Source organism: Mchenga conophoros, linkage group LG3 (genome assembly GCF_057382185.1).
Source record: "Mchenga conophoros isolate Kocher_MC1m ecotype Shallow Benthic linkage group LG3, M_conophoros_male_GT1.1, whole genome shotgun sequence".
NCBI lineage: Eukaryota > Metazoa > Chordata > Actinopteri > Cichliformes > Cichlidae > Mchenga > Mchenga conophoros.
Window position 1 is genome coordinate 30397590 of NC_140528.1, and position 27394 is coordinate 30424983.

The 27394-nt window shown below is 44.2% G+C and overlaps 1 protein-coding gene and 1 pseudogene across 1 annotated transcript; both read right to left on the minus strand.

The window, feature by feature from the left end:
* Nucleotides 1–4881: 4881 nt before the first annotated feature.
* LOC146578104 (uncharacterized) lies at nucleotides 4882–12312 on the minus strand (annotated as a pseudogene).
* Nucleotides 12313–12470: 158 nt separating this feature from the next.
* Nucleotides 12471–18758, minus strand: LOC146578105 (basal cell adhesion molecule-like). The gene is made up of 6 exons (XM_085269431.1): nucleotides 18691–18758; nucleotides 14754–14795; nucleotides 14396–14665; nucleotides 14065–14307; nucleotides 12937–13157; nucleotides 12471–12830 (listed from the first exon to the last, which is right to left on the minus strand). Exons 1-5 carry the CDS (start codon nucleotides 18725–18727, stop codon nucleotides 12964–12966), a joined length of 786 nt encoding a protein of 261 aa, XP_085125557.1. The 5' UTR covers nucleotides 18728–18758; the 3' UTR covers nucleotides 12471–12830; nucleotides 12937–12963.
* Nucleotides 18759–27394: the final 8636 nt, after the last annotated feature.

Genomic DNA, 27394 nt, shown 5'->3' on the forward strand with positions numbered 1-27394 from the left:
GTAGGAAATGTTAAAAAAAGTTGATCGGATCGGCAAGGCGTGTTCCTGGAATATTGTGTTTTTGTTGCTGCAAGGTCAGGTGTTCTGGGCATTTTCCCCCAGGCGGAGGCTCCGGGGAAGACCCAGGACACGCTGGAGAGATTATATCTCTCGGCTGGCCTGGGAATGCTTTGGTGTTTCCCCAGATAAGCTGGAAGAGGTGGCTGGGTAGAGGGAGGTCTGGGCTTCACTGCTTAGGCTGCTGACCCCACGACCCCCCCAGATAAAGCGGAAGAAGATGGATGGATGGAAGTGCTTTTTATGCAATTTTTGCAAAGCTATATGTGGAAGGAAACCGTCACTTAGGACAAGCTGATGGAAGATGTAAGTACAACTCCTCCTGTTTCATAGGCAAAAAAAATTATTGCGCTAGCTTATGTGGTTCCTACAGTGATTTAAAAACAGTTACACAAAACGAAGCGTGCACACTCTGAGCAGTTTTAAAGGGATAAGAAAAGAGCCACAGACCAATACCACTGGGGCAGTTTAAATGGAGCCTCTGCTCTTTGCACAGTCTTTAGTCAGAAATGAGCCAGTTTACAAAACTCCTCTCATGACCTGTTGATAAAACTATTTCTCTTTTTTTCTTTGAATTCTATCCATCCATCCATGTTCTTATACTTATCCAATTCAGGGGGTTGGAACCCATGGCAGTTACCACAGTGTGAAAGGAGGGTACACCCTGGAAAGGTCTGAAATCTGTTGCGGGGCTTTATTTCCCTTGTCAATGAAAAATGTTTTCAGCCCAGAGAGCACAGCTCTGCCTACAGTCTCCTCAGCCAGACAGCTCAAGCTTCAAAGCAGAACATGATTATAGCTCATCACTCCCTCCTGATGTGACGCCCAGACAAACAGAGGAGCGATGAGGGCTCTGCAGACACATTGTCCTGGAGTCTGCAGCTGGATGGTGGTGGTGTTAGCATTTTTATTCTCAGTGTCTGCAAATGCTTTCTTCTTTGTTGATGAATTCATAAGTGATGTGAAGCGGCATGACAGCGCTTTTCATCTATGGAGTGAGACAGATGCCAGCTTGTGTTGTTGCTCTGGGTCCTCACTGTGTTTTGACTTTACTGTAAATCCATGTCGTTTTTCTCATGCATCATGTTTCCCTCTATCTTATACGTGTGGGGTTTTTTTAACCTACATCTTTCTGGTTTATTATGGAAAATAAGTTTCAACTTCCTGTCTAGCTTCCCTCCTACTTATTGTGTCCATGTGTGTCCTGAAGTTCAACAACCCCAGTCCGAGGGAAGACTCAGCATCAATCAGACTGATTAATTGTTTTTTATTGGTTCATATTATTTGAAACAAGGAAAATGAATATGTCTATATAATCTTTATGGATCATGATATACTACATACATCAGAGAGGTTTGGCTTCCCAAGAACTGCTAGTATTCAGGGACTCAGAGAGGAGAACTGGTTTCATGTCTTAATTCAGTGAGTGTTCATTCCAAATGTTCCCTCAGACAAAACCTGTTGACATTAGATTCATATCAAAGGAAAGTCAATACTTGAAGGATGGAGGCAGAGGGCCAACAGAGTAACCAATAATGCAATGTGCTGCTGCCCCTCCCCCGCCATTCTCTACTGACAGATGGGTACACCTGTCAGACACCTGAGCCTGTGCCAGAGACCAAATGCTGGGAACTGCCTCTGGCACAGGAGTGGTGCTAGCTCGAGCATACAGATTGTCATTTTAGACAAAGATGATGCGAGTAAATACAGAAGTTTTGAAATCATGATTAATTAAGGGGGGAAAGTTATCCAAACCTAGCTGCCCTGTGTGAAAGACCAATGTGAAATACAGCAGCAAATAAGCAAAATGAAGGTTTGGTCAGTCAAAGTCTGGACCGAGCTGCTTTGACGTGACCTTAAACGGGCCATTCATGCTGAAAATGAATGATGTGTTTGAATTAAAGCTATTTTTCAAAGAAGAGTGGGCCCACACCAACATCCCAGCGATTTTTTTAAAGCCAGTTATAATAAGCTCATTTGACAAATAAAGAAAGACATAACACAATGGGATATTCTGACCCTTTCATTACTTGGAGCAGCCAAAGTGGTGAGGATGAACCTTCTTTGTCTTTTGTTTCTATTCCAAACATTACCTTTAAGAGTCCCTCTGTCCACCTTTGATATACTAAATACACAAATCTCCACATTCATTTGGCAGAAAAAGAGACGCAGAATAAGACTTGGCACTCTGCCTGGGGCTGCCGAACTTAGAAATGATCAGAAATCTTGATCCAGATAGAAGAAAGTACAGCTAAGAACATGTCTTATTAACACTACCTCTCATGAATGCAAAGTTGGTCAAAAACCCAACTTTGCATTCATGATTGGATAAAACATACTCTGAAGATGTGGAAAACAAGCATCTGTAGTCATTTATCTGTTTCAAAGGCCGTACCAGTGAGAGGCAATCTAGAATTCCAGCCTTCTGTGTGGGACAGTAGCTTTAAGACGTGGGCCAATCCAGGCCTTCATACAATATATCAAGTATTTAATGGAACAAAGCTCGAGTCATTTAACCAGCTTCAGAAACAGTTCCAACTCCCCTCTAAAGACTTAGATGGATTTGTATGCAAAAAGCTTATAAATAAATGCTGCTAAAATAGGGATGTATTAAGGAGAAATGGGAACTAAACTTAAATGTTAAAATTACTGATGATGTATGTGTGGGAAGAGCTCTCCAAAAGCTGTTGCAAAGGAATAAACAGTCAACTGTGGAGAGAATTTGACTGGAAATTTTAATTCAGATTTTTAATACAGCTCTTGTTATCTCCTCATATTATAAAGAACCTGATATAGAACTATGTTGGTGAAAATGTGGGAAAACAGGAGATTATTCACATACATTTTGGGATTGTCCATTAATCCAAGGATTCTGGACAAGAATCAAAAAAGAAACAGACAAAATCCTCCAACTTATTTCTCCAATAAATCCAATCACATCTCTTTTAGGATCTATACCTAGCTAGACCTATAGTCCCGACAGAAACTATTCTAACAATACTCCTATTGATAGCTAAAAAAAACAATAGGAGGAGAGTGACAGCAAGTTTGCAACTGAAACTGGACATCTTCCCACAGAGGTGGAGCTTTGTGACTAGATACCTCAGTGACTGAAACAGAATCCTGGAACGCTGTACTATAAGGTTATAAACTCCCCTTATGAAATCTCTCTCTCGTTGGTCTTGGTCTGTTTGGTTTCCATGGTCCTATGTCAGAGAATGTTAACATCCTGGTTGCCTGCTTGTACTTGTTTTTGTTTTGCTAGTGCTTTTTTGTCATGAAAATGACAAAATACAAGGTTATAAAAAAGCAGAAGAAGAAGAAGAGTGGGCCAAAGTTCCTCATTGCTAGTTAACAAAAGAGCTTGATTGCAGTTCTTGTTACCAATCACTTTTTCACATTTGGCTGGTAGGTTTGAAAAACTTTCCCCCAAGAATTCAATGATCATTTAAAAAGTGAATTCCATATTTATTTTGGGTGATCGTTGTCTAATATTAACATTTGTTTGATGATCTGAAACATGTTAAAAACTGTACAAAAATAAGAAAAGAGGAAAGATGTGAATCCTTTGTCACAGCACTATGAACTGCAGTTCTTTCCATTTATTGTGACATATAAAGTGTGTGATGTACGTTTGCTGTAGAGGGGCCACGTGTTTAGTCTACTGGTTCTTGTATGTCATGTTTATTCTTGCTTGCACTTTAAACAGTTATTTGGCTTAAAAAAAAAACACAAACAGATTATTATTTTTGATGCCGTGTGTACAGGCGGGTGTTACGCTGTACAGGACATGTCGACGTTCCTTTTCTTGGATCTTCATCATCAAAGCACAACATCAACTATTTTTAGTCAGATGTTGAATAGTGGAAACTGTGCATTAACCCAGGGAAGACTGTTATCACCTATAAAGTAACTACTGTACTGAAACACATCGCCACAGAGCTGTCTACTGCAGGGATAGTTGTCTCTTCATTTGACCTTGAACTTTTCTTATTCATCTGTGTGACCAGCCAACAGCTCTGGACAGAGGCTCCAAGCTGATGCAGACTGGTATCTGTAAGAAACCACAGCAGACAGGTAAACAGAACACCTGGATAATCCTCCTGACTGAGGTCACCTGCATGTTATGATCAGCATGTAGAAAGTGACCTGAAACAGAAACTGATCACCTGAGCCAAGACACCAACCGCTCACAGAGGACGAGCTGAAGCACGTTAGTATCTGAGGAAATAAGTCAGCATATGTCAGAAACATACACTGCTCAAAAAAGATAAAGGGAACACAAAAATAAGACATCCCAGATCTGAATGAATGAAATAATCTTAATACTTTGTTCGTACATAGTTGAATGTGCTGACAAAAAAACAACACACGGTCTCACTGAGGGTCTGAGGATCTCATCTTGGTACCTAATGGGAATCAGGCTACCTCTGGCAAGCACATGGAGGGCTGTGCGCCCCCCCAAAGAAATGCCACCCCACACCATTACAGACCCACTGCCTAACTGGCCATGCTGGAGGATGTTGCAGGCAGCAGAACGTTCTCCATGGCATCTCCAGACTGTCACGTCTGTCACATCTACTCAACGTGAACCTACTTTCATCTGTGAAGAGCACAAGGCACCAGTGGCGAAGTTGCCAATCTTGTGTCCTGCACAGTGTTGGGCTGTAAGCACAGCCCCACCTGTGGATGTCAGGCTCTCATGCCAACCTCATGGAGTCTGTTTCTTTTTTTTTTTTTTTTTTTTTCTCATTTGTGGCCTGCTGGAGGTCATTGTGCAGGGCTCTGGCAGTGCTCCTCCTGCACAAAGGTGGAGGTGGCAGTCTAGCTGCTGGGTTGTTCCTCGCCTACGGCCCCCTCCACGTCACCTGATGTACTGGTCTGTCTCCTGGCAGTGCATCCATGCTCTGGACACTATACAGACAGACACAGCAAACCTTCTTGACACAGCTCACATTGATGTGCCATCCTGGATGAGCTGCACTACCTGAGCCACTTGTGTAGACTCCGTCTCATGCCACCACTAGAGTGAAATCACTGATCAAATGTGACCAACACATCAGCCAGAAAGTAAAGGTACTGAGAAGTGATCTGTGGTCACCACCTGCAGAACTTCTCCTTTATTGGGGATGTCTTGCTAATTGCCTATAATTTCCACCTGTTGTCTATTCCATTAACAACATCAGTTGTGTAATGGAAGTTTGATTTCACAGAGGTGTGTTTGTCTTGGAGTTACATTGTGTTGTTCAAGTGTTCCCCTCTTTTTTTGTAGCGTATGTTTATTTTAATATCAAGAAGAAACCAGCAGGAGCAGGATGACTGACCAGAACATAAGAAGATGTCTGATTCTAATGGCAGGAGTGTTGACTGAGGTCACACAGGGACATGGAGTTGCTTGTGGTTCTGGAAAAGTGATGAATAAAGTAGATCATAACAAACAGCAAGAAACAACAACTTAGCCTCAGCTTATGAAGCAAAGCGTGACTGCCAGCACCAGACATGCTAACACCTGCAGAAACCTACAGACCTGAGCTTACAAGTACAACCATCACTCACTAACACTGCAAATCCATGACAAATAAGGAAAAGCAGGAACTACATGTTTCATCTGCACACACAGATCCAGTCCTAATGAAAAGGAATAAAGGATCCAGAAACAGTGATTTGTCTCATCGTGGCCCTTCCTCTGCTTCAGGCATGTGAAGACTACAGGTGTGATGCACTCTGATCACTAATTGGTCTTCTGCAAAGTGAGGAAGAGCGAGAGAGCTCTGGGGCTTTTCTACAAAGGTCAAACATAACATCTGAGTGTAGTTTTGAGTTAGTGTTTATCTGAGTGTCCAGCCAACAGCTGTGGACAAAAGCTCCAAGCTGATGCAGTCTGGTATCTGTAAGAAACCACAGCAGACAGGTAAACACAACACCTGGATCATCCTCCTGACTGAGGTCACCTGCATGTTATGATCAGCATGTAGAAAGTGACCTGAAACAGAAACTGATCACCTGAGCCAAGACACCAACCGCTCACAGAGGACGAGCGTCAGCATGTTAGGATATGAGGAAATATTTCAGAAATATATGTTTATCATAAAATCAAGAGGAATCCAGCAGGAGCAGATACATGTGCAGGCAGAATGAAGAGCTGCTGCTGCGTTTACAGCCCCTCTGTAACACTTTGTCCAGCTTCTCCTGCTTACAGTGCAAGCTGCTGCAGGTGGAGGTTGGATGGAGTTGCTTAGGAGAGCTCCACAGTGACAGATGTGACAGGAAGTGTCTGAGTGTCTGCAGCCAAAATCAGGGCCAGTGCAATCTCCCAACATGAAGGAAAGGAGCTTCAGTGCTCCCTTTAATGTCTCCTTTAGCTGAGGAGAAACTGGAGCGTCCTTTATGAAAGGACACGTTCAGCAGAGAAAAAACACAAACAGATATTTGAACCTGCTGGGGGAGCTAATCATTATTTGTTGTTATCTTCCGTCCATGCCAAATCTACGCCCATGGAGCTTCTGTATGTTAGCATTTAGCAGCTGGCTACTGACAAAAAGGCAGCTCTGCCCAACTGAAGAGCAAACTTACTTCCTGCAGCACCCAGGAAACTCAGCATTCATTCACCTGGACTTGGACTCAGTCTGGTCCCTGTGGGAGCTGGAATCACTCAGTGAATGAATGAGTGTAGGATCTGTGTGTGACTCGCTGAACATCAGTCCAAGCAGCAGAGACGCATTCATCACCTCCTGTTTCCATGATCAGCTGATCACAGCTGGGCACAGATGCTCTTCACAGAGCAGTGCTGACTAATATAATGAAGGCAAATAATGTTAATAAGATCAGTAAATCTTAGTGTGACGCAAAGAGCTGAATCTTGTTAACTCTGTGAATCTACGTAGATTTAAAAAAAACACTGCTGCATGATCATCATTGTTTCAGATAATATAAGCTGGTAAAAAGCTGTTGATTTGCTGTTCTGTGAGGTTAAAGATGTCCTTATGTTGGCCTATGAACCAAAAAGTGTAGATTAGCAACAAGTGTAGTGACACGAGCTGTGTCTCCACAGATGAAACACAACCTGACCCTGACCCTGACCAGATGGTGGAATCAGATGTAATAGCAATAGAATTGCTGTCCCAGCCTGAAAAAAATATTTGTTTTCAATAAAGTTGAATCATCATCAACAACAAATTTCAATGCATCTGGATTGACAAAATGTATGAGTAGACCCAAAATACAAAAAAGACAGCTGTTCTGTGACAAACATTATATATACCAATGTCAGCATTTACTTCAGTGGCATCCTCAGGAGAGTCAGCTGCCAGCAAGAGTTCTTTCAGGTCAGTGGTAGAAGGAAGCTTTCTGCCTTGTTGGATAATCTTTCTTTTGAATGTTGTTGGCCACCTCTCCAGCAACCTGCCTGATACATCCTCACCAAACATCAGTACAAAATCCTGTTCGATCTGTAACAGGGATAGAGAATTATATCTGCTTTCTACAAAATATTAAAGTGTGTTTACATTGTCAAAATAATGAAAAATATTCACCAAGCCTTTGATATCTTTGAAACGTGGAAACACAGACAGTATGTTGCTTGACAGCAGGGGGTCGAGGACCATGTTGTGCCGATAAACAAATGTCATTTTCATCTTCTTCTTGAGTGTGTCTTCATCAGCTGAATGTTTCATCAGAGAGATTGTATCCTTGCACTCATCCTCACTCAGTAACCTCTCTGTAACAAACTGCAACTCTCATCTGACAGTTGGTCCACCACACTGGTCTTCACCCGATGATCCATCTCCTGGCGCTAGACAACATGAAATACAACTTTATCAAAACTAATAACAACATTTGATAACCATTATTAATACAGAACCACAATTTGGAACTATATTATGTATTTCCACTGAATTATAAATGTTACCTGCAGAAGTTAATCGCCTCTCTTTAGCAGTGCATCTCTGTATGGTTTTAATCCTCCAGGCCAAGTACCCAGTGCCACTCTCTTTTTTTTTTTTTTTTTTTTTTTTTTTGGCCTGTCCCGTTTGGCTCTTTTGCCATCAGAATTGTTGTCTAAAGGCAAAGAAAGATGCCCAACGGATTTACTTTACCAAACTGACCATCCCAGCCTTGCCGTAATGGTCCATTTGATTCACCTTTTATTGTTTATTTTATTTTCACTTACTGAATACGGGACAGACTTGACTGGGGGAAAGAAGGGGAGAAAGAAAGAGGGAAAGAGAAACAGCTGAGAAGAGGGACGGGGGAGAAGGGCAAAAACCAAAAACCAACAGAACGGGCAGAGAAAAAAAATGCATATATCAATCACCTGGATCACCTGCTGAGAAAGAAAAAAGAAAACAAGCAGAAGAGAACAAGAGTAATAGAATAAACAAGATCACAATGATATATGGGAATATGACAGTAAATACTAAATGTTAAACATTATTGTGCAGCACATAAGATCAACAGAACACAGTGTGCTTTGAGGTAGGAGCCAAAAAGGGTGTAGTTTGTGGGTGTGATCACCCGTGTGTACACCTGTGAGCATGGACGCGCTTGTTTTTTGTTTTTTTAAAAGGTTCCTTCATGTAATAATCTCCTAGAGGGTGTGGGGGGGCCACAGCCCCGTCCTCCAGGGCGTGAAGCAGGTGTGGAGGAGCTCAAAACTCCAGACATCCAGAGGCCCCCAGAACACAAGAGACCAAGGAAGACCAACAGAGGGGCAGCTGCGCCACTGTCCCGGAAAGAGCTGAGGAGAGTCCCAGATGAGGGCTCACTCAGCAGCCGCGGAGCAGAAGCCAGGGGGAGTTGCAGTGATGCGCCCGTGAGCTCCGCCGGCAGCCAGCTGCGCCTGAGTGACCGAGCCCCAGGCCGAGAGGCCGGGGGCACCCCACCTCCGAAGTGGCCCGAGCGAGCCCCAGGCTCCAGGCCCCGATAAGCGGCCGCCAAGGAGTGAGCCGGTGTGTACCTGGACGCCCATCCCCGGACACAAAGAACCACCAACGCACCGATGTCTGAGGGGGTCCGCCACTGGCAGGGGAAGTGGTGGTAGGGGGAGATAGGCCTCCAAACCTTGGAGGGCCTGAGATGTCCCCAGAGAGGTGGCGCCTGACACCCAACCTGACATATAGACACAGACATACAGGCACACACAGATACAAACATCCATTCCCACCCTCATGCTCTCATATGCACTTACTCCACACTCAACCAACGTGGAGACAGACATAAAGAGACGTTGTACACATGATCACACTCCCCAAGCGTACTCTACAAACCGGGTCTAGGTGCCCCCGCCCCTGGAGGGGGGAACTGCACCCAGACCCAGGTGGTGTTTCCCTTTTCCCTGTGGTGGGGGGAGGCAGACCGCCCCGACTCCGCAGCAGCAGGAAGGCTCCACACTCCAGACCGCAGTCGGACGGCCAACTCCTCCTCCTAGTCCTAGCCCCCCTGCTCCAGCAGGTCGCAGAGAACGGGGGTGAGAGAAGACTCCAAACCTCCCTCCACCCGCTCATTGTAGTGTTGATGCATGTGTGTTCTAAGGTGCATTTAAAACCCAGGAGGGCATGGAGCTACCTGCCACAGAGCAGCAGGTAAGCGCATAGTCCCTCCTGCTAGCCCTCAATGTCTACGTGTATTTAAAATTGAGAGGTGGGCAACGACGCCAGGGGTGAGGTGTACACCCTGATGGTACTTTGGACTCCGTGATTGTGCCCACCCCCAAGATCCTATATGTATGTGTAATGAGAGTGTGAGTAATGTGAATGTCTAAGTTGTGGGATAAAATTGAGGTACAAGCAGCCAGAAAGGGGGGGGGGGGGGGTAGCCTCCTCTGCACCCTGGTGACATACCCCTACTCCAAGGCCCTGCATGTGTGGGTGGTTGTGGTGGAGCGGGAAGAGGGAGGCAGCTGGAGAATGGGAGGGAAGGAAGGGAGGGGCAAGTGACCCCTCCCTGGGGCCAGCTCCCCCGCTGACCCCAGTAGGCACCCCCATACTCCGCGACCCACCAGGGAAAGGGGGCCCAGGCCCATCCAGACCGGGCCCAGTGCAGCAGCGCCGCCCGGCAACAAAGAGCCCGGGACAGTCCACCCAACCCCACCACAGAGAAAACTGCACCCACCCCACCATCCACTCATCTTCCAGACTACATAAGACAATAAACACCCAGGCTGAGATCTTCCTCCACCTCTCCTGTATCTCCCCCTCCTGCAGAGGGAGCTCCTGAGGAGAGAAAAGCTCCTGCAAGATGTGACAATCTCCCCCACCAGTTGAAGAGCCCCCCCAGGTGGCTCGACGCACCGGCGGCACCCTGCTCCAGGGCTGGGCCCCCATGCACCCACCCGCCCACAACCCCGGCAACACACCAACCAGGACCCAAGCCCCAGCCGAGGCCCGGTCCGGGTCCCAGCCCAGAGACGGAGCGCCCCCAGAACCTCACGCCCATCCCGGACCCACCCAGGGGCAGCCAGGCTACCAGGTCAGTAACCCACGTCCGTCAGCACAGACCCTCCCCTAGCCCCGCTGCACGCAGCCGCGAGGAAACAGTCACCGGAGAGCCAACAGAGCCCCTAACCGGACATGACCGCTACCCCGGGTTGAGCCCCCCAAGGAAGATCCCTCCGGGGAACCCCCCGACGACAAAGTCATTAAAAGCTGCAATAAAAACGTATATGTTGAAAATAAATCACAATTCTCAGAATCTCATTGACTATATGAAAAGGATGAATGAAGGATATCTGCATACACAGGAAAATGCTTCCTTACTGCATGTGCAAAGGTCTCGTGACGTTCATCAGCACTGTCCTCTCTGATGTGACCCAAAGAGTCTGGCTCACAGAACAATAGGTGGAACTTTCCCACTCAGAGCCACAATTATCCACGCAGGTCAGCAGTTGACCTCAGATGCATATCTGTGGACTGTGGAAGGACATGCAAGCTCCTCACAGAATGCCCAAACACGAACCTCTTTAAAAAAAAGTTCAAATCAAGCTTGATCATCTGCAGATGGAAGCATGATGCTGCAGTAGATTTCACAATATTCCAGTAGAAGAAGAAAGATGGGGCTTTAAGCTCACGTACAGTACAGGCAGACACCGCTCACACTACAGTTATGATACCAGGCCTCTAGTTTAAACTTGTGAATTTAGGGATTTTAAAATGAAAACATCATCAAAGTTAAAGGACATGATCTTAGCGGGTATCACATTTACAATGTGTTATGTTTTTTATTCGGTCCTCCTCACTGCCCATCATCAACATGACTCAGAGACACTGAAGAAAGCTAGCACCCTCCAGGAAGTAAACCAGATCGAAAGACGTCATATTTTACTTTTTTTTTTAAACATTTATTTATTGGTTTTAACCGGTTTTACATGGTGCACCGTGAACATTAAAAAAATAATAAATAAATAAAAAAGTACCACAACAACAACAACAGAAAGAACATAGTAATAGAAACGAAAACAAAGCAAACCATAACAGAAGGGAAGGACAGATATACAAATCAAGTTAGAGTTTCTTCTTAATGTATAAGTTATTTTCTCCATAGATAGTATAGATGTCAGTCCATTAAGCCACTGAGATACTCCACATATTTTTTGATTTTTCCAACACATAGCAATACAGCGCTTGGCTTCCAAAAGTCCAGTCGTTAACAGAGCTCTGTTGTTTGCAGCAGGTACAAAATTATTCGGGTATATGTATTTAAAGTACATATTTTAGGATGAAGTGGAATCACATCACCAATAATTTGACTCAACAGATTTATTACCTTTTCCCAAAAGATTTTCACATGTGGACACTCCCATATGCAGTGACCCTGTCCACTCCACATTTAATACAGGTGTCTGGGGGTTTGAATTGAAATAATGCATTTTTGACAGTGTAAGATATTGTCTTGTTAACCATTTATATTGAAGTAGTCGTGATTGCACATTAATTGTGTGACTCTGGGCCAAGGACCATGATTTATACCACTCATCATCTGATATATCCATTTGCAAATCTTTCCTCCGAGCCTCTAAAATAGACTGTGTTGATTCTTTGGAATTTTTCATAAATAATTTATACAACGCAGAAACTCGGCCTCTCCCATTTAGATGCTTTATAACTGAGGAGTAGGGGGGGGATTTCTAAGCTGTCACCTTGTGTGGTTGAGATAAAAATTTCTTAATTGAAGAAATCATATTTTACCTTTAAAACATTTTACAGCAAACATGATGGTGAGCTGAGGTAGTGTGGGCGTGGCCAGTGGCTGGATTAACATCCATTTAACAGTCTTAATCACGTATCATCCCACTGATGAGCAGGAACATCTTCTGTTTTTTCTACTGACTGCCACCCTGTCATGGTGCTGTGCTTGGCGACCAGCTGTTCTCCAGCAGTCTTGAACAAAGACTCAGACATTAATGTGTTTGTGGTGAGAAACTTTAATAGTTTATTATTACAATGCAAAACCTGTGTAATACACACACAGTCACAGCTGTCATGTCTGAAAATACAAGTCATTGCAGAGCTGCAGGAAAACCTTTAAACGTCCCAAAATATTTTACTTAAAAGCATTTTTTTTAAAAACCCACGAAGTGCTGCATAATAAGACCAAACATGTAAAATCCCAGGCCGACAGTAAAGATACAACAGCAAAGCTGACACTCTGAAGACACACCCCCTGCTTTTATACTGGTTACTGGAGCTTCAGGAGGGGCCAATGATGTCACAGAACAGCAGCCAATCAGAGACAGTAGGATGAAGGTCGTCCATAAGGCAGAGTGCGTCCTCACTTTCCTGTTCAGAGACAAACATCAGTGATTTCAGCTCGAAGCTGGTGAACTTTGACCTTCCCTAACACACACATGTATGTGCTCTGTGACTCAGCTGACACACTTCTTACCTTTTAGCTTCCTCCAAAGGAGCAGAACTAATACCAGAACCAGGCACGGACAAAATCGCCATAGGTTAGGGACCAGGTGTAGTCGAACTCGACCTCCTCATCTTCCTCTATTGATTTACTGTTAGCAGGAGGGATTTTTTTCTTGGTAGTTTGGGGGCTTGTAGTACTGGGAGCATGAGTGGTTGTTTTAGGGGTAGTAGGAGGAGGATCTGTGGGAGGATCTGCAGGAACAATGACAAAGATGGTTCAGTCAGTTTATTATCTGGTCAGCTCATCAGTTCCAGTAGTCTGTGGAAGCTTCCTCACTGATAGACAGAGCCGTCTGAATTCTTGAAAGACTAAAGAAAGGATCTTCAGGTTACACTGAGGATACATTGAGACTGTCTGTCATGAAAGTCTTTATTTATGGACTTTATCAGGCACAGGATGGAGAGGAGTGCAGTGACGGTCTGGGCGTACCCATCTTCTTCTCTCATATTCATCCCAAGACCGCAGACAGAAATCAGCATTATAGAATAAATGAGTTAGATCAGGATCAACTGCAGACGATTGGAACGAGTGATTCTGCCTATCCTGAGTCCTCTCCTGTACTGTCCTCACACACATGACTGCAAGCCTGCCTACAATACCAATGGACAGGTGTGTCAACTGTGGTGGGCCCGATCAGCAGAGGAGATGGTCTCATTCCAAACAGACTCCCTGCATCTTTCACAGCAGCTATAAGATGTGCTTTTCTCTGCGGTTAAACCTTAGTGACTCACATTTGTGTGATTCATTCAAATATTCTCCTCTTGAAAGAGAAACATGGGCCTGAAAAGAAAATAATGTTCACATCTGTCAGTCACAACCTGACACTGAGTCTCTTTAGTAAATCCAGCAGAGTTTTAAAGTCAAATAGAGGTTTTGTGCCACCACAGTGAAGATGGACTTCTTTGTTCCTTCTTTAATATTCCAACCTTTGTAATGATGGGATAATTTTCTCTGGCTGCTCTGTTTATGTGACCTGAATACATTAAGAGAACATGTATCGATAAAGTAAGATATAACCTACCACCTTTCATTGATCTCTATGACATTTCTACTAAAGTCCAGGAAAAAAGGTTGAATAAGAAAGATCATTGCACTGACCTCTGACTGTCAGCCTGCTTTTAGGAGTATGTGGATGATCCTCAGTGGAGCACGAGTAGAGACCTTCATCAGACTTCTGAACATTAGTGAGGGTCAACGTTCCTTCAAGATCAGATCCAATCATGTCCCCATCTTTATAGAAATAAGACTTCCTCGGTTCACCGTCTCTGCTTTCACAGAGCAGAGTCACATTACTTCCTGTCCACACAGGAGATGAAGGGATGTCCAGGATCAGAGAACCAGCTGACCAACAGAGACACAAACAGAGTGATACAGAGACAGACTTCCACCAACACACAGAGTCATACAGACACAGCTGGAACATCTGTACCTGAAACAATGATGTTGACTTCATCACTACGCTGCCCAGATGAGCTTTCACAGAAGTAAGCTCCATCAGAGGGGTTACGCAACTTGAGTTGACACATAGAATTTTTAAGAACAAGGCCTTCAGCTGCTCCACACCTCTCAGTGACTCCTCCTCTGGTCCTCTTCACTGTCCATCCATCAACTCTTTGTTCATCATCATCATCACAAGACAGAATCGCTAGAGCAGCACCATTGAAGAACTGCTTGTAATCTGGAGTTACACTCAGAGAGACTGAAGGGCAGACAGATACACAGACAGACTAAATGTATTTGTGTTCTTGTTGGAGTCTCACTGATGGTTTTCACTTCCATCTACTCACCTGCAGAAACAGTCAGTGCAGAGAGATGCAGCACACACACACCTGCAACAGGAGGACAGAGGTCACTGAAGGTCAGAGGTCACTGAGGGTCAGAGAAAGTGTGACTGTGTACTACAGGGGTGGGGAACTCCAAGCCTTGTGTTCTGCAGGTTTCACATGTGTCCTTGATCTAACACAGCTGATTTAAATAGCTAAAACATCCTCAACATGTCTTGAAGTTCTGCAGAGACCTGGTAATAAAATAATCATTGGAGTCAGGTGTGTTGACCCAGGGTGAGATATAAAACCTGCAGATATCAAACCTGAGATATCAAACTCCAGGCCCTCGAGGCCTGGAGTTTGACACCCCTGGTGTACGAGCTTCATTCTCTTAAATCCTACATGATTCATCAACAGAGGTGGGCATTACCAAAGTAAAAATACTTCGTTACTGTAATTAAGTGCACTCGGGTAAAAGTGGGCGGGGCAATAAGTCACACTACTTCAGCATCTAGCTAGCCCTGCTGAAGAGGAGCGAGCATAAAGGGATTAACAGTTTATTATAAGTCAGGTCATTTCAAATGCAGCGTTTCTATGAGCACAACAAACATCAGCAAACACACAAACTGTTTGTGTGCAGTTTGTCTCACAGTGTGTTACAGTTAAAGGTCCAGCTGCTGTATTTCAAAGAGAGGAAAGAAAGAGAGCTAACATCACTCAGAGATGGAGAAAGATAAGAAGATAAGAAAGAAGCACATGAGAAGACGTAGAGAGCTTAGATTTAAGGCAAGGACTTATGCTCCACACTCCATCCATGGAGTGTTGTGTGCTCTGTCTGGATGGGTAAGGCAAGCAGTGCTTTAATCTACATATGGGGCGACCGTGACTCAAGGGGTTGGGAAGCGTATCTGTAACTGGAAGGTTGCCGGTTTGATCCCCCTCTCTCTGTCCTGGTCGTTGAGTCCTTGGGGAAGACACTTCACCTACTGCCTACTGGTGTTGGCCAGAGGGGCCGATGGCGCGATATGGCAGCCTCGCTTCTGTCAGTCTGCACCAGGACAGCTGTGGCTAAAACTGTAGCCACCACCAGTGAATGAATAGTGGAATTGTAAAGTGCCTTGGGTGCCTAGAAAAGCGCCATATAAATGCAATCCATTATTATTATTATTAAATCTGAAAAGACATTAGACATAAAATGGACCATCATAATCTCCTGTCATCACAGACAGCGCCATCATAAAGCTGCTCATCTCTTAGTGAACAGGCATGGTGACAGATTAGATTCCTCTTGGCCAACATGATGATGATGTAGAGCAGATAGCATTTGAAAAGGGTGTTAGTTTATAATTTCAATCATTATTGGTGATACAGCAGATATTTACCCAACTACAGAAGTGATAATATTTTAGTTCAGTTCATTTTTATTTCAAACACATACATTCACCAACATTTCATAATATCATCCCATGCAGTTGTTTGAAAGGGAGTAGTCAGAAGTATATACTTATTTAACTCTGACCCCTTAGGTTGACATCTTAATCATTTCTTCATCATTCTATCTAAACACACACACACACACAATTGTTTTCTCATATTCAAGTAAAAATATATTTAGATTTACTGATTTGCAAAAGAAAATAAACATCACTTTGACTACTGTGTTGGGTTACTTGCATTTTCTTCATTCTTATACCTATTTAAAATTTATTTTTTGAGTTTAGAGGGAAGTGGAATTGAGAAATACAAAGAGGAAGAACAACTTTGAAAAGGATGTCTATTTCAGCAGCGGGAGTTAAATTCTAGAATGAGTTAAAAGAAGAAATAAAGGTCAGTAGTGATATAAACCTTTCCTTGCCTTATATATTATTTGCACTGTTTTAAACTTCACCAGATCCTGGAATTTTATAGCTTGCGTCTTAATAAAGAGTACGTTTGTGTGAGCCCTATACCCCTCCTGATTTATTAATCTAATAGCCCTTTTCTGCATTATGATTATAGTCTGAATATTACTTTTATATGTATTTCCCCAAACCTCTACACAATAACTCATATATGGTATTAGTAAAGCATAATATAGCATGTACAATGCTTTCCTATCCAGAAATTGTTTTGTTCCCCGAGACAGCAATGCCCCGAGCTAACTTTACCCTCACATAAGTGATGTGTGATTTCCAACAGGCCTTATGACCAATGATCACACCAAGAAATGTTATGGTATTAACCCTTTCTAGATATACATTATCAACACAAATTTCAATGTTAATGTTTTCTTATAATTTCCAAATAACATAAATTTTGTTTTATTTGAATTTAATGACATTTTCTTTTTATCTAACCCCTTCTTTAATGTGTTTAACTCCTGTGTGATCACGTCCAAAACCTCTTGCAATTCCACACCTCAACAAAGTATATTGGTATCATCTGCAAATATTTTAGTAACTTCGATATTTTACAAATATCATTTATATACACAATAAATATTTTTGGACCCAATACTGATCCTTGAGGTACTCCACATTCAATATCCACCAGTTTAGATTTAAACTCATTTATTTCTACATATTGCTGTCGATCCATCACATAGCTTTTTATCCAATCCAATACTACACCCCTAAACCCACATTTTTCCAGTTTGATTATTAGAATTTCGTTACCCAGGGTAGCCATTAACCTATCTCTAATAATCGACTAAGCACCACAGGCCTTCAAGCTGGCTGTAGTTAAACCTTTACTCTCTAGACCAGCGGTCCCCAACCTTTTTTGAGCCACGGAGCGGTTTCTGTCCAACAATGTTTTTACGGGCTACCCTTTAAGGTGTTGCGGATAAATACAACAAAATAAAACCAGTACCAGTACCTAAAATAGAAGATTTGGTCATAACACACGGGAAAAGGCCCATGGAAACCGAGTTACTGATAAAAATGATAAAAATATAGAGATAAAAACCCTGAAAACCATAAATTTCAAACCTGAGCCTCAACTCTCGAAGCTGGTATCAGTCTGTGGCCCGGGGGTTGGGGACCGCTGCTCTAGAGCCTTAGCCAATTATACGCCAGTATCCAACCTTCCTTTTATATCAAAGAGTAGTTGTCACACAGCTAACAGATCATCTGCAGAGGAATGGCTTATTTGAAGAGTTTCAGTCAGGTTTCATCACAGCACAGAAACAGCTTTAGTGAAGGTTACAAATGATCTTATCTGATAGTGGACTCATGTCAGTGTTTTGAACAGGTTATAAAACAACAGTGTAAGAACAGTTTCATGGTGTAAGATGCCAGTTTTGACAAGTACAGACTAGTGGAGAGTCGTCTGGATTAGCAGTGTAACGGTCTCATCCTTCTCTTTCTCTTTCTGTGTCCTTTACATTAGAAACTGTCAATCCCACCCCCGCATCACCCTGACTTGTATCATGAACAGGCTTGTGTCCACATGAACGTGCAGACTTTCCACTGGAAAAACGAAAAAAAAAACAGTCTTTTTACATAAAATGCACAAAATCGATCTCCAGCACTGTCACAGGAGGTGCTGATCAATAAAGCCTGTAAACGGTAACAAAGCACATGTAGCATGAAGCCAAATAAAGGCACACAGCTCTGATGCATAAAGACTTTATAAAAAAGCAGAGTTTATGACAACCTTCTCTCTTTAAGAAGTTTTTCCAAACGCTGTGCTCACTGCTCTAAACGAGCATTTACATGTGGATGAGCTCAAAGTTTGCAGACTCTCTAACAGAGTTTAGAGTTATTAACACACACTCTGATCCAGGTAAGAAACCCAGAGGAACAAACCCGCTGTCCACCACACCTGTGGTATTTTAGAAACTTTCACAAAGTCCAAGCAGACAGAGGCTGAACATAAACCCTGCAAACATCTGTGTGTGTTTGTGTAAAGGAGACACACACACTGAAGGAGCTGCTTTTTCAGAGTGTGTGATGGATCAGAGGTTGGAAATTCTTACCGTGCAGCAGGATCACAGACAGCAGCCTCATTTTCATCCTCACAGTCCCGTTACAGAGCTCCTCACTGCCTCGGACCTCACCCTCCTCTCAGGAGACTCTCAACCGGAAGCTGTAGCACTCTGACAGGAGGCACCTCCACAATAAAAGCTGTCCTAGATAAACACCTGTGCCAGTCGCGTCCTGATCATGTGTTTCAGACACGTACAAGTTAACCAGTATCCAGCATCATGCTCAGACAGCACAGGCCTCCCAACCACAGCCAACACTGGATTAGTCTTCAAGTTTTCTTTCTGTTGTTGTAATACTGTATTCACCTTACAATATGGCACAATATCAATAAAATGGAGGGTGGAGTGAAAATGACTGGACAAGTTTACAGTGATGTGATCAAGATGGTTCAACATGAGCCGTTCTTAAACTTTGCTGGAAGAAAGTGAGGAGAGAAACAAAGAGCTTTGATTGGACAGTGAGTCAGAACTCAAACTGGGAGAGGTCAGCATCAGCAGTGTTGGCCAAGTTACTTTCAAAAAGTAATTAGTTATACTTAGTAGTTACTTCTTTAACAAAGTAACTGAGTTACAATATTTTAAAAGTAACTAATTACTAGGAAAAGTAACTATTGCGTTTCTTAAAAAATAACTTTAACCCTCTGAGGTCCAGGGTATAATGAGCCGTTTTTGACTGCTTTTGATGTTTCCTCTACATTTCAACTTTAAAAACTATTTACTTTGCCTTGTTTGGTATCATTCTTTTCAGCACAACCTCACATGTCTGAATTTACTGTTATTACTTCATTGGTATAATAACACAATTGATCTAAAATCAGACAAAAAAAAAACTCTGCGTAGAAAAAAGTTTGTTTTTTTACGGTAACAAGCTCAAACACATTTAATGAATTTTATTTTATTTTCAACTTGAAATTCAAATATAAATTGTAGATTATAAAAACCTTAGTTATTTTCTAGCTATTTAGCTATTTACCTAAAAATGCAGCTGTTGTGGAAGTTTTCCATTAAATAAAGCCTGCAGACGAGCGGTAGCTAACATTCTTTAATCAAAACACATAAAGAACAGAAAACCAAGCTTGTGGAGACCCTGCATGACTGCGGGGCAGGTCAGCAGAGTTTCCCTGAGCCTAGCATGGCTCTCAGTTAAATACTTTCTTCAGGAACAAAAGGCAGTACACAGCTGTTTCACACCTTCAGGTTCACACTCCCTTGCTACCTCCCAGAGTCCTCGAAGAGACAAAAGTTTCTTCCTGTGGAGCTGTCTGCTTCCCCCAACTTCCTTACTAGACCCCCACCATTTGTCTTAATGTATGAGTGTGAGACTTGTTAAAATCCAGTAGCATCAAGGCGTTAGACAATAAAATAATGTGATTAATACACAAGTAAAAGAAATTCCTATACACAGCTAAGGTATATTTTGATAACCATTTAAAACTGTTTACAGAACAATCAGGTGTTCTGCATCAAATAGGATTTCACACAAATTATTTGTGTCAATGCAAAAAATAGTTCCTGTCTATAAGATAAAGGGGAACATCACAACCTGATACCTGCAGGCCTTAAAGCAGGAGGTGTATCACTCCTCCTGTTTTCCACCTTTAAACTTTATTGTGATCTCAGCTATATACAGTGAAGTATATAGAGATATGCGATGACCAAACAAATAGATATAAAAGGAATAAGAAAATAAATATACACTTAAGACTAAGGATTAAAGGATCAAAATAAATTAGAATTTGAAATCTACAATTTACAGTTTAATGATTTAAAGTGGCTTTTGTTTTTTTTTTTGTTTTTTGTGACCCGTTTGGATCTTTAGCCATCAGAATTGTTGTCTGAAGGCCAAGAAAGATGCCCAACGGATATACTTTACCAAGTGGATCATCATGGTCTTGCCATATTGGTCCATTTGATTGAACTTTATTATAATTATGTATTTATTTTATTTTCGTTTTTTAAAGACGGGACAGACATGACTGGGGGATAGGACAGGGAGAAAGAATGAAAGAAAGAAGAGGGAGAGAAAAAGGGAGAGAAGGAAAAATACAGGGGAGAAGAGATGGTGAGAAAGGGGGGAAGAAAAAAAAAGAAAGACAAACAAAACACCTGGATCACCTGTATGGAGAGTAAATACTAAATGTTAAACATTATTGTGCAGCACATAAGATCAACAGAACACAGTGTGCTTTGAGGTAGGAACCAAAAGGGGTGTAGTTTGTGTGTGTGATCACCCGTGTGTACACCTGTGAGCATGGACGCGCTTGTTTTTAAAAGGTTCCTCCATGTAATGATCTGCTAGAGGGTGTGGGGGGGCCACAGCCCCGTCCTCCAGGGCATGAAGCAGGTATGGAGGAGATCAAAACTCCAGACATCCAGAGGCCCCCAGAACACAAGAGACCAAGGAAGACCCACAGAGGGGCAGCCGCGCCACTGTCCCAGAAAGAGCTGAGGAGAGTCCCAGATGAGGGCTCACTCAGCAGCCGCGGAGCAGAAGCCAGGGGGAGTTGCAGTGACGCGCCCGTGAGCTCCGCCGCAGCCAGCTGCGCCTGAGTGACCGAGCCCCAGGCCGAGAGGCCGGGGGCACCCCACCTCCGAAGTGGCCCGAGCGAGCCCCAGGCTCCAGGCCCCGATAAGCAGCCGCCAAGGAGTGAGCCGGTGTGTACCTGGACACCCATCTCTGGACACAAAGACCCACCAACGCACCGATGTCTGAGGGAGTCCGCCACTGGCAGGGGAAGTGGTGGTGGGTGGAGATAGGCCCTCCAAACCTTGGAGGGCCTGAGATGTCCCCAGAGAGGTGGCGTCTGATACCCAACCTGACATATAGACACAGACATACAGGCACACACAGACACAAACATCCATTCCCACCCTCATGCTCTCATATGCACTCACTCCACACTCAACCAACGTGGAGACAGACATAAAGAGACGCTGTACACACGATCACACATATACATTTACATACAGTGCCTTGTCTTTGTAACCAAAGGGGGTTGCAAGGGGAGGTGTTTAGTAAACTATTGTTTGAAGTTTGTCAATAAAAGGCAGCGAGAGGAGGCCATCATCGGGGTCTTTGTCATGCTGGACACAGATGAGAGGCCTCCCTTGCGTAAGTAATGGATCGATCGACTGTCTTGTTTTCTTCATGATGAATAAGTCTCTAGAATTAGCGGGGTTTGTGGAAACACAGACCCAACAGCCCTGCATGTGTGGGTGATTGTGGTGGAGCAGGAAGAGGGAGGCAGCTGGAGATGGGGAGGGAAGGAAGGGAGGGGCAAGTGACCCCTCGCTAGGGCCAGCTCCCCCGCTGACCCCAGTAGGCACCCCCATACTCCGCGACCCGCCAGGGAAAGGGGGCCCAGGCCCATCCAGACCGGGGCCCAGGACAGCAGCGCCGCTTGACCCCACAGAGCCCAGGACAGCGCACCCGACACCACCACAGAGAAAACTGCACCAACCCTGTCATCCACTCATCTTCCAGACTACACGAGACAATAGACACCCAGGCTGAGATCTTCCTCCACCTCTCCTGTATCTCCCCCTCCTGCAGAGAGTTCCTGAGGGGAGGAAAGCTCCTGCAAGATGTGACAATCTCCCCCACCAGTTGAAGAGCCCCCCAGGTGGCTCGATGCACTGGCGGCACCCTGCGCCAGGGCTGGGCCCCATACACCCACCCGCCCAGAACCCTGGCAACACACCAACCAGGACCCAAGCCCCCGAGGCCCAGCCACGGCTCCAGCCTGGAGACGGAGCACCCCCACAACCCCACTCCCGTCCCGGACCTACCCCGGGGCAGCCAGGCTACCAGGTCAGTAACCCACGACCGCTACCCCGGGTTGAGCCCCCCAAGGAAGATGCCTCCGGGGAACCACCCAAGGACGCCCCAAGCCTGTCCCTACCCCCACACCAATCACAACAGTGAAGGCGGGACCAAACTATGACCCCCCCACCCCCACTAGGTGATGGAGCTGATAAAAGGAGCCCAGAGCAATTGATCTGATGTGGTGGCAGAGGCTGTATGAAGACTAATGTAATCTAATAGATAATTTCTATATTGGTTAGAATTAAGATTTTTTTTTTTTCCAGTTCATGAGGACTGTTTTCTTGGCTATGCATAGGGCAGTGAAAACCATATGGGCTATATTCTTTTCTGAAGTGACATTATCTAAGCTGCCCAACAAACACACTAAGGGGGAAGTTGGAATGTTACATTTCAGACACTTTGATAAGTCTTCACATATCTCGCGCCAAAACTTCTGAACTGGTGGACAGAACCAAAGAGCGTGGATGTAATTGTCTGGTGTATTGCCTTGACAGTGTGAGCAGTTGTTGGAAGATGTAAAGCCCATCTTGAACATCCGATGACCTGTACAGTGCACTCTATGTAGTGTTTTGTATTGTATTAATTGCAGACTGGGATTTTTAATCAATTTAAAAGTTTTTAAGCAAATCTGAGACCAGAAGTTTTGGACTAAACTGACTGATAAATCTGCTTCCCACTTTGCAATAGGAAGGGATATTGATTCATCTAATTTAGAAAGTGTTCTATATATTTTAGATAATAATTTGGGGGATTTAAGAGTAAGGAAATGTTCCACACTTGGTGGTGTTTGTAATTCAACTTGACTGAGGTTAAATTTCTTTTTTATAATGGATTTAATTTGTTTAGATTCTAAAAAATTTTTCTTGTTGATCCCATATTGTGCAACTAGTCTGTCAAATGGGATCAATTCTGTTCCCTCCAATATATGTTCTAAGTATTTAATTCCTTAACAACTCCATTCTGGGAAATTAATCATATTATTGTTTTGTAATATGTCAGGGTTATTCCAGATAGGTGTACGTTTGCATGGGATTAATGAAGACTCCGATATTTTTAGAAACTCCCACCATGCTGTCAGAGAGGAGCTGATGTTGATACTTTTAAAGCATTCATGTCTTTTGATGTTTGAGCTAATAAATGGTAGGTCTGAAATCTCTAGATCCTTGCATAGTGCCTGTTCAACATCTAGCCAGGGCTCATCTAGGAAGGTATGTTTTGACCATTCTGAGATGAACTGAAGCCTGTTGGCTAAGAAGTATTGGTGAAAATTAGGCAGATCTGTCAGCTGGCTCCTTTCGATGTGGAGCAGCAGCTGCTCTACTCTGAGCCCCTCCCGGATGGCCAAACTTCTCACCCTATCTCTAAGGGAGAGGCCAGCCACCATTCGGAGGAAGCTCATTTCTGCCGCTTGTATCCGTGATCTCGTTCTTTCGGTCACTACCCACAGCTCGTGGCCATAGGTGAGGGTAGGGACGTAGATCGACCGGTAAATTGAGAGCTTCGCTTTTACACTCAGCTCCCTCTTCACCACGACGGACCGGTGCAGCGTCCGCATTACTGCAGCTGCAGCCCCAATCCGTCTGTCGATCTCCGGCTCCCTTCTCCCATCACTCGCGAACAAGACCCTGAGATACTTGAACTCGTCCACTTGGGACAGGAACTCATCCCCGACCCGGAGTGGGCACTCCACCCTTTTAAATGCAGTGGTATTGAGTGTAATAGAGTCAGTTAACAGTCTGTGTGGGTATGTGTGGTGAGGGGGAGTGGGAGAGCAGGTAATGAGTTCAAGAGTCTGATGGCTTGTTGGAAAAGCTATCTGCAGTCTGAAGGATTGGGCCCCGATGCTGTGATACCGTCTGCCACATGGAACGAGAGAAAAAAGTCCATGTGAGGAGTCAAGCACGATGCAGGAGGCCTTGCTGATGCAGCACTTGTGGAAGATGTCCTAGAGCAGAGGGTGAGATGTTCCGATGATTTATGCAGCTACTTTAATCCGTTATAACTGGCTGAGATGGCCAACATTGCAGTTTCTGAACCACACACATATATGCAGCTGGTCAGAACGCTCTCTGTGGTGCCCCTGTAGAACGTGATGAGGGCGGCAGGACGGAGGCAACCCTTAACTTGTTGAGTTTGTGTAACAGTGGGAATGTGATTTTGATTTAACAGAGTCCCTTTCCACGACGTGACATCCCCCCACACTGAAAGATTAGCAGTCCCTGCTAAGGCCCAGCTTCCAGTCATGCAGCCTTCTTGGAGTGCGGTTCCTTTTTCTACCCCCAAGCGAAAATATAGCAAAGTGCGCCATACAGTCAAATGCTACAACGAGCAATCCCTTTCACGTACCCATGGACGACCGTGGCTCAAAAGTTGGGAGTTCGCCTTGTAGTCGGAAGGTTGCCGGTTCAAGCCCCGGCTGGGACAGTCTCGGTCGTTGTGTCGTTAAGCAAGTCACTTCACCCACCGCCTACTGGTGTTGGCCAGAAGGGCCAATGGTGCGATATGGCAGCCTCGCTTCTGTCAGTCTGCCCCAGGGCAGCTGTGGCTACAACTGTAGCTGCCTCCACCAGTGAATGTGTGTGTGAATGGGTGGATGACTGGGTGTGTAAAGCGCTTTGGGGTCCCTAGGCGGGACTAGTAAAAAGCGCTATACAAATACAGGCAATTTACCATTTACCATAGCATAGCTACCCAGAAGCCATAAGGTCCTAAGGTGCACCTAGCTGCTACTGTAGGGATACTTCCAGGCCTAACCTGGCTTTGTGCTTAATCCCAAGCACTGCTGCCTAGCAGCAAATCATTACCCCGCAACCCTGCAGCTGACCTCCCACGACAACCTAGGCGGGACGTTCCTCATTTCCTCTTCTTGTGGCCAAACACTCATGTCTGCGCACACTGTCAGGGGGCCCTTGGCTAAAGCTACAAACAGTTAATCCTCCATCTTCTTATTTGGCCTATCCCTTTAAACCACAGCAATACTGGGACACTGGAATACACATACATCATCATATTTGCTATTCCCCCAGCTACCACCAACTGCTCTTAACTTCGTATCCTGTCGCACAACGCCAGTTATGTAACGGTGGGAATGTGATTTTGATTTAACACAGGTGTTATTGAAGGAGGGAAACCCTCCTCAAAAACGGACGGAGCAGTGGAGCAGTCAAGGGAATGCACCGAATTAAAATGTGTGACTGAAAATAAAATTTATTATACTTAAACAGTTAAAAATATAAAATGAATTAAAACAACCCTGGCCAGGGGGAAACACCATAAAAATCAATAAAACACAACATTAAACATCCAGTGGCTCCGCCACGGAATAAAAGTCACTAAAAAGTAGAAATCCAGGCAAACAGTGTAGAAGGGGGAAACCCGGCGGCGCCCTCGCCTTCCTGTCCGTGTTCTCCGCTCCGATGCGCTGGAAAAAAAGGGGCAGCGACAGTCACTACTCTTTTAGTGGCTACCGTTCATTAGAGTGGGATAAGTCAGGAGACTTACCCCGGATGGGCAGAGCTCTTAACTCTGCCCGCCGCGTTCCTGTAGCACGCCAATCAGCACCGGCCCGTCTCGCCGTGGCAGTTAGGGCGCTGTCCCTCTGGCCACTGATTTCCCACCGTGATCTGGCCTCCAGTTATCCCAGCAGCAAAACAGCATCGTATGCTCTACAATGTCCTGCACGGCAACCTTCACCAGCCGCCCTGCGTCTCTGAGCACTCTCACCAATGCCAACTCCAGCACTTGCAGCCGTCACCTGCCACTCCTAGTTAACCATCCCTGCTGCCTGTCTCTCAAGCCTGTGGTCTGTGGTCTGCCAGGCCCTCTTATTGGCCTCTGGGACCTCCCAGGTGTGTCAGGGTCATAATCAGGGAGGGGCAGAGTCTTTCCAGGACAAGTCACCAATAAATACTACAAAAACATGCAATAAAACTCATAAAAATACAACACTGTACAATATTAAAATATTAAAAAAGGTAAAACACAGCAAAACATGCATAATAAAAAACCCTAGGTAACTTGTCCCTTTCCACCCCGTGACATTTGTCAAGCAGCTTTGGGGGGGATAATGGTGTTTAATGCTGAGCTGAAGTCTATGCTTTGATGTGACCTTAAACAGGCTATTCATGCTGAAAAACCCTCTGAGGTGTTTGAATTAAAGCTATTTTTCAAAGAAGAGTGGACCCCATAAAACATACTCTGAAGATGTGGAAAACAAGCATCTGTAGTCATTTATCTGTTTCAAAGGCCGTACCAGTGAGAGGCAATCTAGAATTCCAGCCTTCTGTGTGGGACAGTAGCTTTAAGACGTGGGCCAATCCAGGCCTTCATACTATATATCAAGTATTTAATGGAACAAAGCTCGAGTCATTTAACCAGCTTCAGAAACAGTTCCAACTCCCCTCTAAAGACTTAGATGGATATGTATGCAAAAAGCTTATAAATAAATGCTGCTAAAATAGGGATGTATTAAGGAGAAATGGGAACTAAACTTAAATGTTAAAATTACTGATGATGTATGTGTGGGAAGAGCTCTGTAAAAGCTGTCGCAAAGGAATAAACAGTCAACTGTGGAGAGAATTTGACTGAAAATTTTAATTCAGATTTTAATACAGCTCTTGTTATCTCCTCACATTATAAAGAACCTGATATAGAACTATGTTGGTGAAAATGTGGGAAAACAGGAGATTATTCACATACATTTTGGGATTGTCCATTAATCCAAGGATTCTGGACAAGAATCAAAAAAGAAACAGACAAAATCCTCTAACTTATTTCTCCACTAATTAACTAACTTATTTCTCTCTATACCTAGATAGACCTATAGTCCCGACAGAAACTATTCTAACAATACTCCTATTGATAGCTAAA